Source organism: Triturus cristatus, chromosome 12, assembly GCF_964204655.1.
Source record: "Triturus cristatus chromosome 12, aTriCri1.1, whole genome shotgun sequence".
Lineage (NCBI taxonomy): Eukaryota > Metazoa > Chordata > Amphibia > Caudata > Salamandridae > Triturus > Triturus cristatus.
Genome location: NC_140595.1, coordinates 74010601 through 74027146, shown reverse-complemented (window position 1 = coordinate 74027146; position 16546 = coordinate 74010601). Strand labels below are relative to the sequence as shown.

General features: G+C 45.2%; 1 protein-coding gene across 1 annotated transcript in view; it reads right to left on the bottom strand.

The window, feature by feature from the left end:
- Positions 1 to 16546, bottom strand: part of LOC146772573 (uncharacterized) — a 141224-nt gene that overhangs the window by 31438 nt on the left and 93240 nt on the right. Inside the window, exons 6-7 of the mRNA XM_085639555.1 lie at positions 10514 to 10601; positions 3219 to 3381 (exon numbers count right to left, since the gene is read on the bottom strand). Coding sequence (XP_085495681.1) covers positions 3219 to 3381; positions 10514 to 10601 — 251 coding nt within the window. The remainder of the gene's footprint in view (positions 1 to 3218; positions 3382 to 10513; positions 10602 to 16546) is intronic.

The following is a 16546-nucleotide window of genomic DNA, read 5'->3' as shown; positions in this document are numbered from 1 at the left end:
GTGAACTCGTAGAAGTGGCGCAGTGAAATCCCATAGATTTCACTGTGCCACTTCTACGAGCTTTCTTTACGGGGGAACGCCCACCCTGCATCCATTATACCTGACTCAGGTATAATGTAGCTTAGGAGTTTACAAAATGATGCATCTGCCTAGATGCATCACTTTGTAAATATGGTGCAGTGTGGTGCATTGTTTACGCCGCTGCAAAATCACAAAAAAGTGACGCAACGGCGGTGTAAGGCCTCGTAAATAAGGCCTCACTTGTTTCCCAACTCCACAGAATGGTACTGTGCCCAAGCTTCATGTACAAGCAGAGCCATCAAATGGCATTATCTTCAATTTAAGTAGTTAATTGAACTCATGGACGTCAGTTATAGGTCATGAAGTGGCATCATGCATCCATTATGACATTATATATTTGACAGTATGACATGACATGGTGTCTTCCCCTTTACCTTTCATTTTTCACCTACTTAAGCTTCTTCACTCATCAGTCTCGGACAATAGTTTTTATACGCAAACTGTGCATTTAATTTTAGTGTCAAGAAAGACTAGCAAAAGTAGGAAAAGGGAGTACATTTCAGCAAGTCAAGCCTGGCAAAATTTAACGAGGAAATTAGTTCAGTATTTACCATACCATGCGGATTTTTGTGCGTTAAACACCAAAATATGCATATTATTCCTCACAAACTCGTAATACAGCCTTAAAGCCTGCCGTAGCAGGCTATCCCGGCTATTAAAGATCCTGCTGCAGTGTTAAAGGCCCGAGCCGAAGACCAGGGACTTTAACAAGGCAGCGGGACTTTAATAGCCGGTATGAAGGGCTATAAGGCTATTAGAATATTCTGCCACTAGAGGGCAGAATGTTCTGACAAATTAAACAAAGGCTTCAGGGAGCGCAAGGAAATTGAAATCCCCTCAGGCTCCCTGAAGCCTTTCTTCACAGCTACAAAGAAGCATTGGAATGTTGGAGCTCCGGGCTTATACCAGCTATTATAAGCCCGCAGCACTCCATTGTTTTCAACGGAGCTTCCAACATTCCAATGTTCTAATAGGTGTTATTTATCGCACCCGGTAAATAACGCATCCCAGAGTATCACCTAAACTTGTAATCAGGCCCTAAGGTGCCGATCACGATCCGGTAAAAAAATTCCCCGTACGACTCGTATCCGGTCTTTTTACCGTACGAATCGCACAAGTGCCGTACAAACTGCCAATTACGATTCGCATGGTAAAAAGTCCATACGAATCGCATTGTGAAGTATTCCCCACACGTCCTTGGGTCGGAAAATGTGTCCGACACGTCCACGGACGATTTACCGTACAAATGTGAAAAGTGAAGTCCGACCGAGGAATTACGATCCATCCCGTGCGTCCGATGTTACAACCGTATGGAAAAAACACCGTCCACACCGAAATCCCATAGCAACCATGGAGACATGTGCCCGCATACGCGCCGACCCCCCCCGCCCCCGTACGTTCGAGTCGTACCCCCCCAGCCCCCGTATGTTCGAGTCGTACCCCCCAGCCCCCGTACGTTCGAGTCGTACCCCCCCCGCACCCGTACGTTCGAGTCGTACCCCCCCAGCCCCCGTACGTTCAAGTCGTACCCCCCCGCCCCCATACGTTCGAGTCATACCCCCCCGTGTATGTACACCCGTGTACGTGTTGAACCCCCCCGTGTATGTACACCCTTGTACGTGTCGAACCCCCCGTGTATATACACCCGTGTACGTGTCGAACCCCCGTGTATGTACACCCGTGTACGTGTCGAACCCCCCCGTGTATGTACACCCGTGTACGTTTGAGTCGTACCCCCACCCGTGTATGTACGGTGCGTACCCCCAGCGCGGGGGTACGCACCGTACATACACGGGTGGGGGTACGACTCGAACGTACACGGGTGTACATACACGGGGGGTTCGACACGTACATGGGTGTACATACACGGGGGGGTTCGACACATACACGGGTGTACATACACGGGGGGGTTCGACACATACAAGGGTGTACATACACGGGGGGTTCGACACGTACACGGGTGTACATACACGGGGTTACGACTCGAACGTACGGGGGCGGGGGGGTACGACTCAAACGTACGGGGGCTGGGGGGGGTCGGCGCGTATGTACGGGGGCTGGGGGGGGTCAGCGTGTACGTACGGGGGCTGGGGGGGGTACGGCGCGTACCGGGCCACCTACTCTGGTCGTTTTGCGACGTACTTCGCTTTTCCGGCACTTTTTTGGTACCGTGAAAATATTGCCGTCCGGACTGCTGTCGGTTCGAATCGTGGTTCCCGGGTCGTGAAACGCTGCCTGACAGCGTCCCGACGTCACGTCGCAGCAGTCCCGGAGCACATTCGTATGTATATTTTCGTCGGTCGGTGTTTTTTACGATTCGTACGGAAATGGTGTTTCCGTGCGAATCGTAATTCCATGTTTGTGAAGTTTTACGACCGGGTACGAGTCGGACGGAGAAAACGCTCCGACCGACGGTTCATACCCAGTTTTTGCCGGATCGTAATCGGCACCTAAGTGTCTCACTAAGAAGGACTTTTCATCAAGGCTTCAACCTGCAAAAATAGATGTAACCTATTTCTGAAGTCTAAATTCCCTCTCAAAATAACTGGAGCTTTGATTGAGGGCCGTGTGTGTGGTCTAAACCTGAATTTCTATCAATAGTTAACCAAAATATTAGTAAGGAGGTATTATTGTTATTATTGCTGACTTTTCTGAAATACTTTTCAGTAACTTATGCTTATGTGTCAGCTTTACACACTAGCTATTTCTTCAGCACATCAAATGCTAATATTCACGCTATCTGGGCAAAATTGTCACTTTGCTTGCTTATGTACAGCAGTCAGCGTTTAAAAGGTGAACAAAAAACTTTTCAAAAGTTTTTGAACGGGTCTGCAACTGTTTGATACGCCAAGAGCAGCAACTTTAATATATATAGTCCAGGGGTGCTAGAATCTTTTTTTCTAAACTATAAATTATGCACAAGATGGAGGATTATGTTGCAAATTCATATTAGCACAGAAACACCATGGAGTAACCTGTTTCCAGTGGCACTGGACAGAATGGTTGTGTGCATTACCCATTTAAATGGGAACACTGGATTAACACGCAGCAATACATAAAATACATTTTTTTAAGTATATTAAATTGTATTTTAATAAAATAAATAAGAGTTTCATAGAATATAATCTTTTACGTACATTTCCATTTTATGTTGCGGCACAAGTATTTGTCGTGACTTGTATATTGGATCACATCAAGAAAATCTCCTCTCTTGTGCGGTAAATCGCAGCTTCCACATTTCTTGATAATGGCGTTGGGATCAACCATCATTCGTGTCAACACCTTAATTTCACCCTCAAACTGCAACACAATGTCAATAAAGCGCATGAGTTCATGTTATACTGAGTGTACATCTCTCACACCACTCATTTCGGTTTAGACCCATACTATTATTAGCGGGTATAAAACTCCCTGGGGCAGATTTACAAGCCCCTTGCGCCACTTTTGCGTCACTTTTTCCATGTTAAAAGTGACGCAAAAGTGGCGCAAGGGGCTTGTAAATCTGCCCCCCTGTGTCTAAAAATATGAGTTGCAGGTAATGTCCATGTTCTTGCACCCAGTTTGCACATTGTGCAACCTGTTATCAATGGTTCCCACATTTTATGATTTAACTCTTCCAACTCCAGTTTATACCTTCTGTTGATACCAAAGACAAGCCAAAACCAGAATAATAAGCTGCAGAAACCCAAATATTTACACAGCATCCTCTACCCCCTGTGGGTTTCTATAAACCTCTGTGCTTTTTGCCTGACACCATTGCCTTGAATCAACTTTTGGGTTAGGTTTCCAAATGAAGACAGTTTATAGCAGTGTATTTGTGGTAAAAGGCTGAGTCACACAACCGAAAAACTTAAAGGATGAAAGGTCATGTCACTTCTTGTTGCAGTATGATACAAACAAATTGGCAATACTTGTTACCTATACCCTTTAAAGTGTGTGTTTGGTTAACCGCTTTCTGCACCCACATTTAGAGGTTCATTTGAATAATTTTGCATCTTGTGAAAAATGTGCTGAAAGGCTTGACACCAGCAAAGGAAAGTTTTACAAACAATGAGAATTACCCTCAACACTTTTTAGGATCTTGAATCAGCGCCGACCCGACGAGGAGCAGGCCCAATGATGAAGCATGACACCTAGCTGGCTGGGTGTGTGAGGGCCCTAGTTCCGAAGGGAGGAATCCCCCTCCGGACCACTCACTGTAGGACTACATTGTCCTCGGACTACTCTCATTGTACCTCTTTCTACCAGTCTCCCTGTCGACCCACTTAGGAACTGCACACCCTTCTTGTTTGTTTGACTTGGGCATGTCTGCTGGACCTTACCAAAAGCCCTGTTGATTCCCTCCTTTTTGATTAAAGGAAAGTTTTATTCAGCAAATTCTAGAAAATCCTCTGCGACTTTTTGTTCACAAGTTCAATTTGGCAAACGCCCATGAAATTGATTATCGGACTTTAATAATGAAAATTTAATTAAAAGAATAGCCTCTTTGAACTCTAAAAGAAGGTCACTTCTTCAATATCCTCCATGTAAAGAGTATACATTTGTATATTTTCAGTGAGATGAAGGTCTCAAAGTTCAAATAACTCCTACTTTTGAAAAGCTGCCGGTAGATTGGCTAGGCCAACTCTTTTGCTGCAGGTTTTCTGCAACAGTAATTTAAAGAGCAACACATGACACATGAATGTGGATTCACCAAAGGGGCATAGATAGCACTTGAGACATCACTCATCCTTTGACACTTAAGAAGAGCACAGGGTTGATCTCTTATCAAAACCCCTCAAAATCTTTCTTTATGCTGCTGAAGGTATAAAAGAAGTACAAGGTGTGAAACCTGTAGAATGTGTTGACTTTACCTGTAGAAAGTGTTAACTTTATGAGCCTTCTACTGTTTTCATGGCCCCTTTTTCTTGGGATAGTAAGGGCAAAGCCAGACATGCAAATTCACAAAATTCTCTATTTTGATAATATCCTAGTGTAAATATCTCTACATTGTAAACCCTTAGAAGATTGAAACGAGAACGCAAATCTATGAGGTAAAATAAACCCATTACCACCTGATCTCCCTCGGTCCCGTTGAGGCAACGTCTATGGTCACCAGAAATATCATTGTGACTTTCAAATTGCCTTGTGAACATTGCGATACAACAACCATGCATGATGTCTATGTGGAGCCCACCTAGCCAACCCAACATCACATAAAACTGTATATACCTCCAGGTGAGGTCAAGAGATGGTGTGGCTGGGAAACAATATTTTCCTATTGTGATCACTCTTGTTCCTGATATCATTGATGAAATTGGGAAAGGTTACCTCGGGATATTGACTGTCTTCTTTTCAGAACAAGGAATCAATACTTCCATAAAAGATCTAAGACATATCACCCCTTTGCAATTCAAACAATATCTGTGGCAAACACGGTGGGCGCTGGCAGAAGTTAGGTGGTAGTATAGCTTAGTTATAATTAAGGCTCCCTGTTTTCCGTTTTTACTGATTTTTACAGATAAATACAGACATAAAACCATTTATTTTCTTGTCTGTATTTATTTTTAAATGTGGATACAAACGGAAATTGGGTGTTTTTTGGGTGATTCTAAATACACTTTGCCATGAATGCCAGGCCAGTAACTGAGTGGATTGATAGGTAAGGGGGGTTAAAAAAGAAAGGGATTTAAGTAAAGAGGCTTAAACAGCAGTAGCAATGCACAAGGCTGATACTGAACTATGCATATTTTCATATAAGTGCATTGAGTTATCTTCTGCAGGTGTTTATATCAATAAAACCTGGCAGGCATTCAAGCATGACTGCATATTTATTGGTTAAATAAATGTGGAAATATACCAGTTTTAGCTTTAGTTTTTTCACAAAACCAATAATAAATATAGATAAATACATAAAAAGCTAACAATAAATAAATAGGGATGAATACAGACAGAAATGACAAAAGAATAAATACCATAAAACCGGGAGCCCTACTTATAATTTGAGTGCTTGGTAAAATTGTATATTGGTGTTATAGTGCCAGTGTTTGATGCTTTGTCAAACTGGGTGTCTGTCTAATGACATTGGTTACTTGGGTTCTAACTGATAATTGTTCTTTGAGTGTATTATTGCTCTTGAGTCTTCTCTCCTCTGCATATCTTTTTGGATTTGCACTTTTGCTTGTTTTTGAGTTTACACTTCACATATATGCACAGTTTGGTGTGATCTTCTATAAGTAGTACATCATTTTAAGTCCATATGAAATGTGTATTATGTCCACAAAATTCGAGACTATTTGTGCTGTGCAAAATTCTGGACATTTTGTTAATTTTCAAGGATTTTGTTATTGCTGGAGACCGGTTTGAACAGAAAGCCTTGCAGAGATTATTAATTCTTCAAACAAGCCCCATGCCATAATCTTGCATGACGTTTTAACCCGGCACATTCTCCCAGTACCATGACACTCACAAACTCATCCTTTTCCAGGGTGTAATCACATATGCAACAGAAGTATACTGTTAACACCCCATCCGGACGCTGGCTGCCACCGCGTTAAAGGGTTTATCCAACTATCGCTATGTGGCTAACCACCCATATCTCAGGTGAGTAACTAGACAACCATTGGATTATATAGTCAACATAATAAACTCAATGACGACTATCACTCTTCAAACCTTATAAGGTCAAAGAGACTGCACTAGCAAACATCAGAGATGATCTTATTATCATCCTGAGATGAAGACTGCTTTGCAGCATTGATTACCACTGACATGTTTACCGTCTATGGATGGTAGACCATAGCATTCCAACCAAGAGTTGAGAGTAAATCTAATCCACACACTGGTCAACCAGTACAACCGACAGGTCAACGCCGTCACCTCCAGCTGATTCAACACCCTCCGCATCCTCCGCAAGACCTTCAAGTGGATCCCCCCTGAGTCAAGGAAGACAGTCACCCAAGCACTCATCACCAGCAGACTGGACTATGGAAATGCACTCTACGCCGGCATCAACAAGTCCCAACTCCGAAAACTCCAGACAATACAGAACACCGCCGCCAGACTCGTCCTCGGCATCCCCCGACACGAACACATCAGTCAACAGCTACGAAGTCTCCACTGGCTCCCCGTGGAGAAAAAAGTCACTTTCAAAATCCTCACTCATTCCTACAAATGCCTACACAACAATGGACCCAAATACCTCAACGACAGAATCAACTTGGACGTACCCAAAAGAAACCTCTGATCTTCCAACCTTGCACTGACCGAAACCCTGCGCATCCACAGAGCCAGAGCAGGCGGAAGAGCCTTCTCTCGCATTGCAGGCAAGATCTGGAACGAGCTATCGGCAGACATCAGACGCGGCCCCTCCCTGAACACCTTCAGGAAGACCCTCAAGACCTGGCTCTTCGGCCAAACAGATCTGCGCACCCCCCCCCCCCCCCCCCCAGCGCCTTGAGACCCTCACGGGGGAGTAGCGCGCTTACAATTCCCTGATTGATTGATTGGTTGACACTGGGCCAGATTTACAAAGGGTTTGCATCAGTGCAAAGACATGCAAAATGACGCAAATTTGTTCAAACTCTTGCAAGGGTTTTCACTTTCCAACTCAAAACATATTGCACAGGGACCATCGCCCTTTCTAAAGTCAAATAGTGCTTCGCACTGCTTTCCACCACTTTCCATCATGGGGACGACACTGGAGCGGATCAACTCAAGCATCCATCGTTTTTGGCCCAAATAACACACCTTTGAAGCAAGTTTTGAGAAGGACAAATGTTTTCATTTCTTCAAACATTCCATACTGCAATGTGTGGAATGTTTCTGAATTTATCGAGGCATATGATTTTGTACTGGAAGGATATGCTCAAACCCTTGGCACCATGGTGGAAAGGTTGTGATTAGCATTAGGCAGCATGTTTGTGCGTTAGCGGAGGGGATGACTCCAGCAGCAGGTAATTTAAAAGAAATATGGTTCTGCGTTGCATTAAAAAATAATAAATCTGCCCTGTTCTGTTTAAAGGCTACCCAACAGCGTTTGGTACAGGTAATTAAAATACAGGTTGCGCAGTACTATATGCAAGTGGATGATCTTAGAATCCATCCCTGCCTGTAACCAGGGCAACCGTTTGAAATAACAGGACTGTGTATACCACCGGAAGTAGTAGAACTGCTTCTGCTTTATTAGCTCAGATTGCCCTGCCATGTTACATAGGCCCCCTTGAGGGCAATGTGGTCTCACTGACATGGTCTTGTGACCCATGCATATGTCATTTTCAAGCAGGGCCCATGATAATGTATACCTAGTCCTCCCTCCGCGACTTAACTTAGATTCTGAGTTTATCGGAATCCATGTGTTTTTCATTGCACCGAATCAATAATAATACCCTAGGGTAGGTTGTTTATCCGGTACGATAAATCGCACCTATTATGAGTATATGGGGAATAACATGCAGATTTTGATGCTTGTTGTACTAGAATCCGCATGGTACGGTAAAAGCCGTACCCTTTTCTGCTGTTAAATTCCGGCATGCTTGACCAGCAGAAACTTAATGAAGGGTGAGATCGTTTTTTGGGGGGTTTTTTGCAGATTTTTTTATATATCGCGAACTGGACCCGAAGGGATTGGAGCACTTTACATGAGCACCGGTTACGTTACACATTCAGGCACGGGGAGATAAAGTGATTCGCCCAGAATCACAGGATGTGGCCGCGACCCCGAGGCTCGAACCCTGGTTTCCAGCACCAAAGTCGGCAGTCTAGCCGACGGACTACATCCTCGCCCCATAGTTAATGTACCAGCAATTACCGGATGCAGTGAATATCACCCAACTTGTAATTCTGACCTGTGCACAAAAAGGAGTTCGCCTAGCGGTCAGAAAACATCAACCTGCTCATATTCAGCACCTTAGGCTCCGAATGTTAGATCAGATTCTCTCAGAGGAGGGAATGAAGTAAGATAAAATGACAGCAATTCCTAAGGGATATTATCGAGGGCTCTGGAATACTCTAGGAATGGCTGGAATCTAAATTTTGTAAAGAATTTGTAGACTGAATTCTCCTGCAAGGCATGTTTTGCAAGGGGATTACCCCTTCAAATTATTTTTTTTTAGAAGTCACACAAATTGACATATTTTTCTTGAAATTTGACTAGGAACCATGCGATCTTTGGAACGTTTGCATAGCATGTAGAGTCTGGAAGTAAACCTGACAACTTGGCATCTATCACTACAACCATAAGAGAACAACAAAACTATTTACTCATCTGAAAGCTCTCAAAAACTCTTTGAGGGCAGTCAAACCACCAACTCATCAGAACTCCCTCAGTACCTCCATAAGAGCATAGTTAGAACATCCTCTGATTACAACACTTTCAGTATATGTAGAAGAGGATGGTTGAACCATCTGCTCATCAGAACACTCTCAATACATCTATAAGGGCATATTTAAACTACCTGATGATGTGAACACTCAATATATATAGACCAGCACAGTCAAACCACCACCTCATCAGAACACTTTCAATACCTCCATAAGAGAGAAAGTTAGAACTCCCGGTGATGGAAACACTCAGTATATGTATAGTAGCACAACAAACCACCAGCTCATCAGAAAAATCTCATTACCGCCATAAGAGTGTAGTTGGAACACCCGGTGATGAGAACACTAAATATATGTATAATAGCACAGTCAAACCACCGACTCATCAGAAAACTCTGAGTACATTTATAACGGCATAGCTAAACTACTCTGTGATCAGAATACTCAAGATATGTAGAAGATCACAGGCAAACCACCCGCTCATCAGAAAACTCTCAGTTCAGCTATCAAAGAAAAGTCAACCCAACCCATCCATTCATTGAAACACTCTCAGTACGTCCATACTAGAAGATCTAAACGTCCTCCACCTCCTCTTTTGAACACTGTGAGTACATTCATAACAGCAAAGCAAACCTCTCACTCTTCAGAGCACTCTCAATATACCTATAAGAGGTCAGTGAACCGAAGCTCCTACCAGAACACTACGGATACAACCACAGAAGCACAATCCAACCACCCATGCATCAAAGTATGCTCAAAAGAGAATAGCCAAACCACCTTTTCAGAACACGCTCATTAGCCCTATAAGATCAAAGTCAAGCCACCCACTCAGCAGAGCACTTTCAATACATCCATAAGGCCAGTCACCCATCCCTTTGAAACATACCAAATAAGAAAATAACTCACATTTATATTATACCACAATACACATTTGCCAATCGTAAGATGGAGAATTTTCTGCCATTCCCAATTCAGGGTAAAGTCTGTCCAACATCCTTGTATGAGGTTATGGGTAACCACTTTATCCCCACAATTCCATTATTTCATTAATATTGGGAGCTCTGAGAAAGAACAGTTTTTCCTTACCAGGACCTCGAGCAATGGTAGACATATAGGTTCGAACATTCCTTACCTTGAATTTTTTCCTAAATTCCTTTTCTTCCACTTCTCTTTGTTGCTTGATTATTTTTTTCCAGTTTATTCGGAATTCATGAGAGCTCCTGAACAATATTTGAAAATGACAAGTACGAATTGTGTTAGTTTCCACATTACTCTAGTCAAGTGAAGTAACAAATACATCATTGCACTTTTACAATGGATTACGTCTGACCATGTGATTACTTAGGTGGCACCGATGGTTTCTACATTATTGGACTTACATGTGTACATTCTTGTGTTTTAGTAGGAGACAAGTAAGGGGAAAATAAGTTGTTCCATTAGAATTTGCTCAGTGGATTGTTTTTGTCATCAGGGCAAACTTCATGACTGATGTCATAAGCACAGCAAGGAATAGCCACAGGAAGTGTCATCATGGCCATTGAGATGTACAAGCTGCATTGGCATGCCTGTGTAGCTCTTCCATCTGATCACAGAGAAATTAAAGGGGTTTGCATTCTACAGCTGGTGAAGTTAGTGTATTAGAAAGATTTCATGTGTGATGTTGTGTGAACTTGATATTTGTATTTGTAGAATAAATCATGATTAGTAACCCTCAATGGGGTTTAACAAAACTTTTCCTTGAGCACATCTCCAACCATCATGTTTTTTGGTCATGAGATGAGATACTCAGTTAAAGTTTGATAATAATTAAAATGTCTCCATACAGAACAAACCACAGAAGGGTTGTCCTCAACCACACTCTTCCTAAGCTGGTGGAAATTCAAATTGTGTGAGTGATCTTGGTGTGTTCATCCTTCATATATATCAAGCAAATGAAAAATAACCTGCAAGTTTCTTTTGGTGCACTAATCTTTTTCAGTGTCTGATTGTTGTGGTGGTACTTAGGAGTCCATTAGGATGTAGGGCGGTGGAACCACCGCCGCGCTGGCGGTGCGGAAAAATGCCTTTTTCCACCCGCTAGCAGCAGACATCACGCCCGCCATATTAGTATGGTCAAACATAGGCCAATTCCGGACCGCCGCGGTGCGACACGCACCGCCATCAAAGTGCACTCGCCACCGCGGCGGTGGGAGCCAATGGAGGCCGTGCGGAATGACGTCCGCCCCGGTCCACAAATTAGGATGACTCAAGCAAGCAGACGCACCGCAGCGGAGACACCGCCCAACCAGAGACGGCAGAAACTCGACAGCGGAGCGCAAAACCAGAGTCCCGGTCCACACCACCCGGTCACGACCGCAGTGTACCCAGCTCTACACGTCTTACCGGTGCTGTACCTGCTACATCACCAGGAACTCATGGATCACCGCGGACGCCGCCGCAGGTACGCAATAACACAACACAAAACACACAACCCACGGCCTGACACAGGGACCAAATCCACATCAGACACCCTAGGGGGGATAGGGACACATCCCCAAGGGCACCCACACATCACCCACCTGCCACAAATGCACCCCGCTGCATCCTGGACACACAGCTACCGCCACCATGCAGCAATGTCCCAGTCACGTCACCGTAGCTGTGAACACAAGCAAATACATGCGCAATGCAGAAGGCAGGGCCAGTGCCAGGCATGGGCAGGGCACAAAGACCACAGGGCCACACCCACACACTAGCACAACCCATGAAGGCACATGCCATGTGCCCCCCCTGTGCACCCCATGCACAACAACAAGCCAGGGCAATACATACCCTGCACCACACAACATACAATCATGGAGACACACAATGCAGGAGTGGCTGCACAGGAACACACAGCACAGTAGCACAAGGCCAGGGTAACACACACTACACAACACTCAGGGATAAAAGCAATGAGGACAAGCAACAAATGAACACACACAAGGAATCAACATCCAAATGGACACACAGCCTGCACAGTCACACATACATATCACAGACTGACACACACAGACATACACACCCCACATGCCAACAGCAATGGAGCACAACAAATAGGGAAACCAAAGTGGGCTGCACACAAATGGAAGGCCATGGAGACACACAACAAGCATGTGTACATCACAGCAACACAAGGAACAGAGCACAACACCCTCACACCATCAAAGCACACATGGCAGGCACAGTCAGTGAAATTCAACCACAGACAGCTCAGTGCAACCACACAAGGAGACAGCAAGGCAAACCATGTATAGGCACAAGGATGAAAGGATGAAAGGAAGGCCCTGAAGCCAAACTGGGAACAGCCACATATACATACAACTACTTCACAGGAGTACACAAGCAGCACTACACACAGGGATCATCTACACACCTCAGGACTGACAAACACCAGTAAGAATCTACACACATACCCCCCTCACACCAGCAGCACACAACACCAGTGCCAAACACACTGAAGGCTGGTAATACTTGACAGGCAATACACACACAAACAACCACACACCCTGGGCTCATCCTCAAACATCACACACACACAGGGATGCCACCACAAATGTGGAAACAAATACAACAGACAAACACATAACCCAACTGAAACACACACAGAGCCACAACAACAACAGACATGCACTGTGCAGCTAAACTGGGGAAAGGCAATGGGAGCACAGAGACAACAGGAGTGCTCAACCTCATCACTCAGGAACAATGCACAGACAACATTCCACAACACACACAAGAAGTGCTCCGTCACAGAACAACACAGCCACAGCAAACAAACAACAGATGCACAGGCAGAACAATCACATAGCAAACATAGCACGACATCAGGGGGTGCACAACAGGCAATCACAAGGCAACATACACACAGCACAGCAAGCACAACAAGCTGTGTGTGCACGCCAAGCATACCAGACACACACAGACATCAGTGACAGAACAGCAACCCACACAACACCATACAGCACAGCATAAAGACAACAGCACACCCAGGAAGTGAAGCAATAAGACAAACAACACACATACATCCAACACAACACCCAATAGATGCACAAGTCTGGGACACAAAGGTGGAAACAACTTGACCACAGGACTGGGCAGCACACACAGTTGAACTGCATAGCAGCAACCGTGACTGACAAACAGCACCAGAACATCACACATGACCCATTGGGGAAATGCACTGAGTGACACATTGACACTGGACAAAGAACTGCACCACAAAGCACAGTGGCACAAATTAAGTCATGGGGAGGCACACACACATACAACCATGGGGACAGTTCACACCAAAGTGAAGTGTACTGCATGTCAGGAGTAGACATGGCAGGAGTGTACCATACACAAAGAGAGTGAGTTCAGACCCACAATGGGTAGGCAGCTGAAGCACAGATAGGGGATGGCATGACAACACACACATCATGCCACACTGGAGGCAAGAAGGCACCATGGGACAGCAAGCGGTGAGAAAACACAACCACAATGGCAGTGTGGAGCAGCAGGTGTGCACAGACCCCACAAACAGCCACCAGACACACGGATGTGCAACAACACTGAATTGCCAGTAATACCCTCTGCATACTCACAAGTGACAAAAACAACAAGTAGGAGTCAGACAGAATTGCAAGGACACACCAACACACGGCACAGTGCACAACATACAACTCACACATGGGCATACAACCACATCCACAGGGATGAACAATCAAAACAACAGGTACACAACTTCTGGGTGATACATGTGTGTAGTTGACATTGCAGAGGCATGCACACATCAACACTCCCCACAAACTCACCCCCTTCACACTGCACAATACCTGGCCATCCAAGAGCACACATGGAAAGTAAGCCATGGGACTAGGATGACTGGCCATCACAAGATGACCACACACATAGACCACTGGGAACACATATAGGAAGAACACACACATGACCCTGGACAGCCTGCCTGCAATACTGTGTGCAGAAACCCACCCTGTGCTGGCAGTGCCCCCCAACCTGACATGTGTACAATAGAGCCAACACGAACTAATCAAGTAAATGACTACTGCTAAACATTTGAAATTGACACCATTGCCACCACAAGTATCTGGGCCAAGAAGAACTGAAGACCCTGTCACCCCTGAAAAAAAGAGAGCAAGTGAGCCCAAACATTGAACATATTGAAGTGCCACACAGACCATGTGGCACAGTAAACCATTTACACACAGCAAAAGAACTTTGGGCCATATGTAGGAAGCCAAATTGAGATCGCAAATGCTGAAATTAGCAGAATTTCAGCGTTTGCAATCGTAATTTGGGCAGTGCGCTATGTAGCACACAAAAACCCACACGCAAAATAAGGAATCCCGAATTGAAATTCCTTAAATGCAATGTAGGAAGCACCCAATCGCAAATTACCACCAACTTCAGTTTGGCGGTAATTTGCGATTTCTTTGAAAAATGCACTTTTTTGCATTTTTCAAAGTGCCATGTGGCGCACATACATGCCCTTAGCACATGTATGTGCGCCACATGTGCACACATGTTTATTTCAGGGGTGCAAAAGAGTGTCCTATTGACACTCTTGCAACCTTGAAATTGCATTCTCAATTTGCGATTCTCTAATTGAGAATCGCAAATTGAGAATGTCTTCTTATTCATTCCTATGGGCCTTCTAGCCCATAGGAATGAATGGCAAGGTATTCCTTATTTGCGAATCTCAATTTGCGATTCGCAAATAAGGAATATGTGGGATTCGCAAAATATTTTGATAATCCTACCTACGTTGCGTTTTGCGATTCTCTAATTGCGATTCCCTAAAAATCGCAATTTGAGAATAGCGAAACACGTTTTACCTTCATATGGCCCCAAATTCAGTAAGGACACTGACAAAATAGACAACTGGAGCAACTGTCTTTATTCACAAATTGCACAGATAGGAACCATGAGAAGAGAAGAGTAAGGCACAAAATGCAGAGCATGTCCATGAGAAGCTGCACAGGCAAGGGTCCAACACAGCAGTGGACAACAAGGCCAGTGGGCAGGGCAGAGTGCAGAGCATGTCCATGAGAAGCTGCACAGGCAAGGGCAAAACAGCAGTGAACAACAAGGCCAGTGGCCAGGGCAGAGTGCAGAGTATGTCCATGAGAAGCTGCACAGGCAAGGGCAAAACAGCAAGGCCAGTGGCCAGGGCAGAGTGCAGAGTATGTCAATGAGAAGCTGCACAGGCAAGGGTTCAACACAGCAGTGCACAACCAGGCCAGTGGCCAGGGCAGAGTGCAGAGTATGTCCACGAGAAGCTGCACAGGCAAGGGCAAAACAGCAGTGAACAACAAGGCCAGTGGGCAGGGCAGAGTGCAGAGTATGTCCATGAGAAGCTGCACAGGCAAGGGCAAAACAGCAGTGAACAACAAGGCCAGTGGTCGGGGCAGAGTACAGAGTATGTCCATGAGAAGCTGCACAGGCAAGGGCAAAACAGCAGTGAACAACAAGGCCAGTGGTCAGGGCAGAGTACAGAGTATGTCCATGAGAAGCTGCACAGGCAAGGGCAAAACAGCAGTGAACAACAAGGCCAGTGGTCAGGGCAGAGTACAGAGTATGTCCATGAGAAGCTGCACAGGCAAGGGCAAAACAGCAAGGCCAGTGGCCAGGGCAGAGTGCAGAGTATGTCTATGAGAAGCTGCACAGGCAAGGGTTCAACACAGCAGTGAACAGCAAGGCCAGTGGCCAGGGCAGAGTGCAGAGTATGTCCATGAGAAGCTGCACAGGCAAGGGCAAAACAGCAGTGAACAACAAGGCCAGTGGCCAGGGCAGAGTGCAGAGTATGTCTATGAGAAGCTGCACAGGCAAGGGCAAAACAGCAAGGCCAGTGGCCAGGGCAGAGTGCAGAGTATGTCCATGAGAAGCTGCATAGGCAAGGGTTCAACACAGCAGTGCACAACCAGGCCAGTGGCCAGGGCAGAGTGCAGAGTATGTCCAAGAGAAGCTGCACAGGCAAGGGCAAAACATCAGTGAACAACAAGGCCAGTGGGCAGGGCAGAGTACAGAGCATGTCCATGAGAAGCTGCACAGGCAAGGGCAAAACAGCAGTGAACAACAAGGCCAGTGGCCAGGGCAGAGTGCAGAGTATGTCCATGAGAAGCTGCACAGGCAAGGGTCCAACACA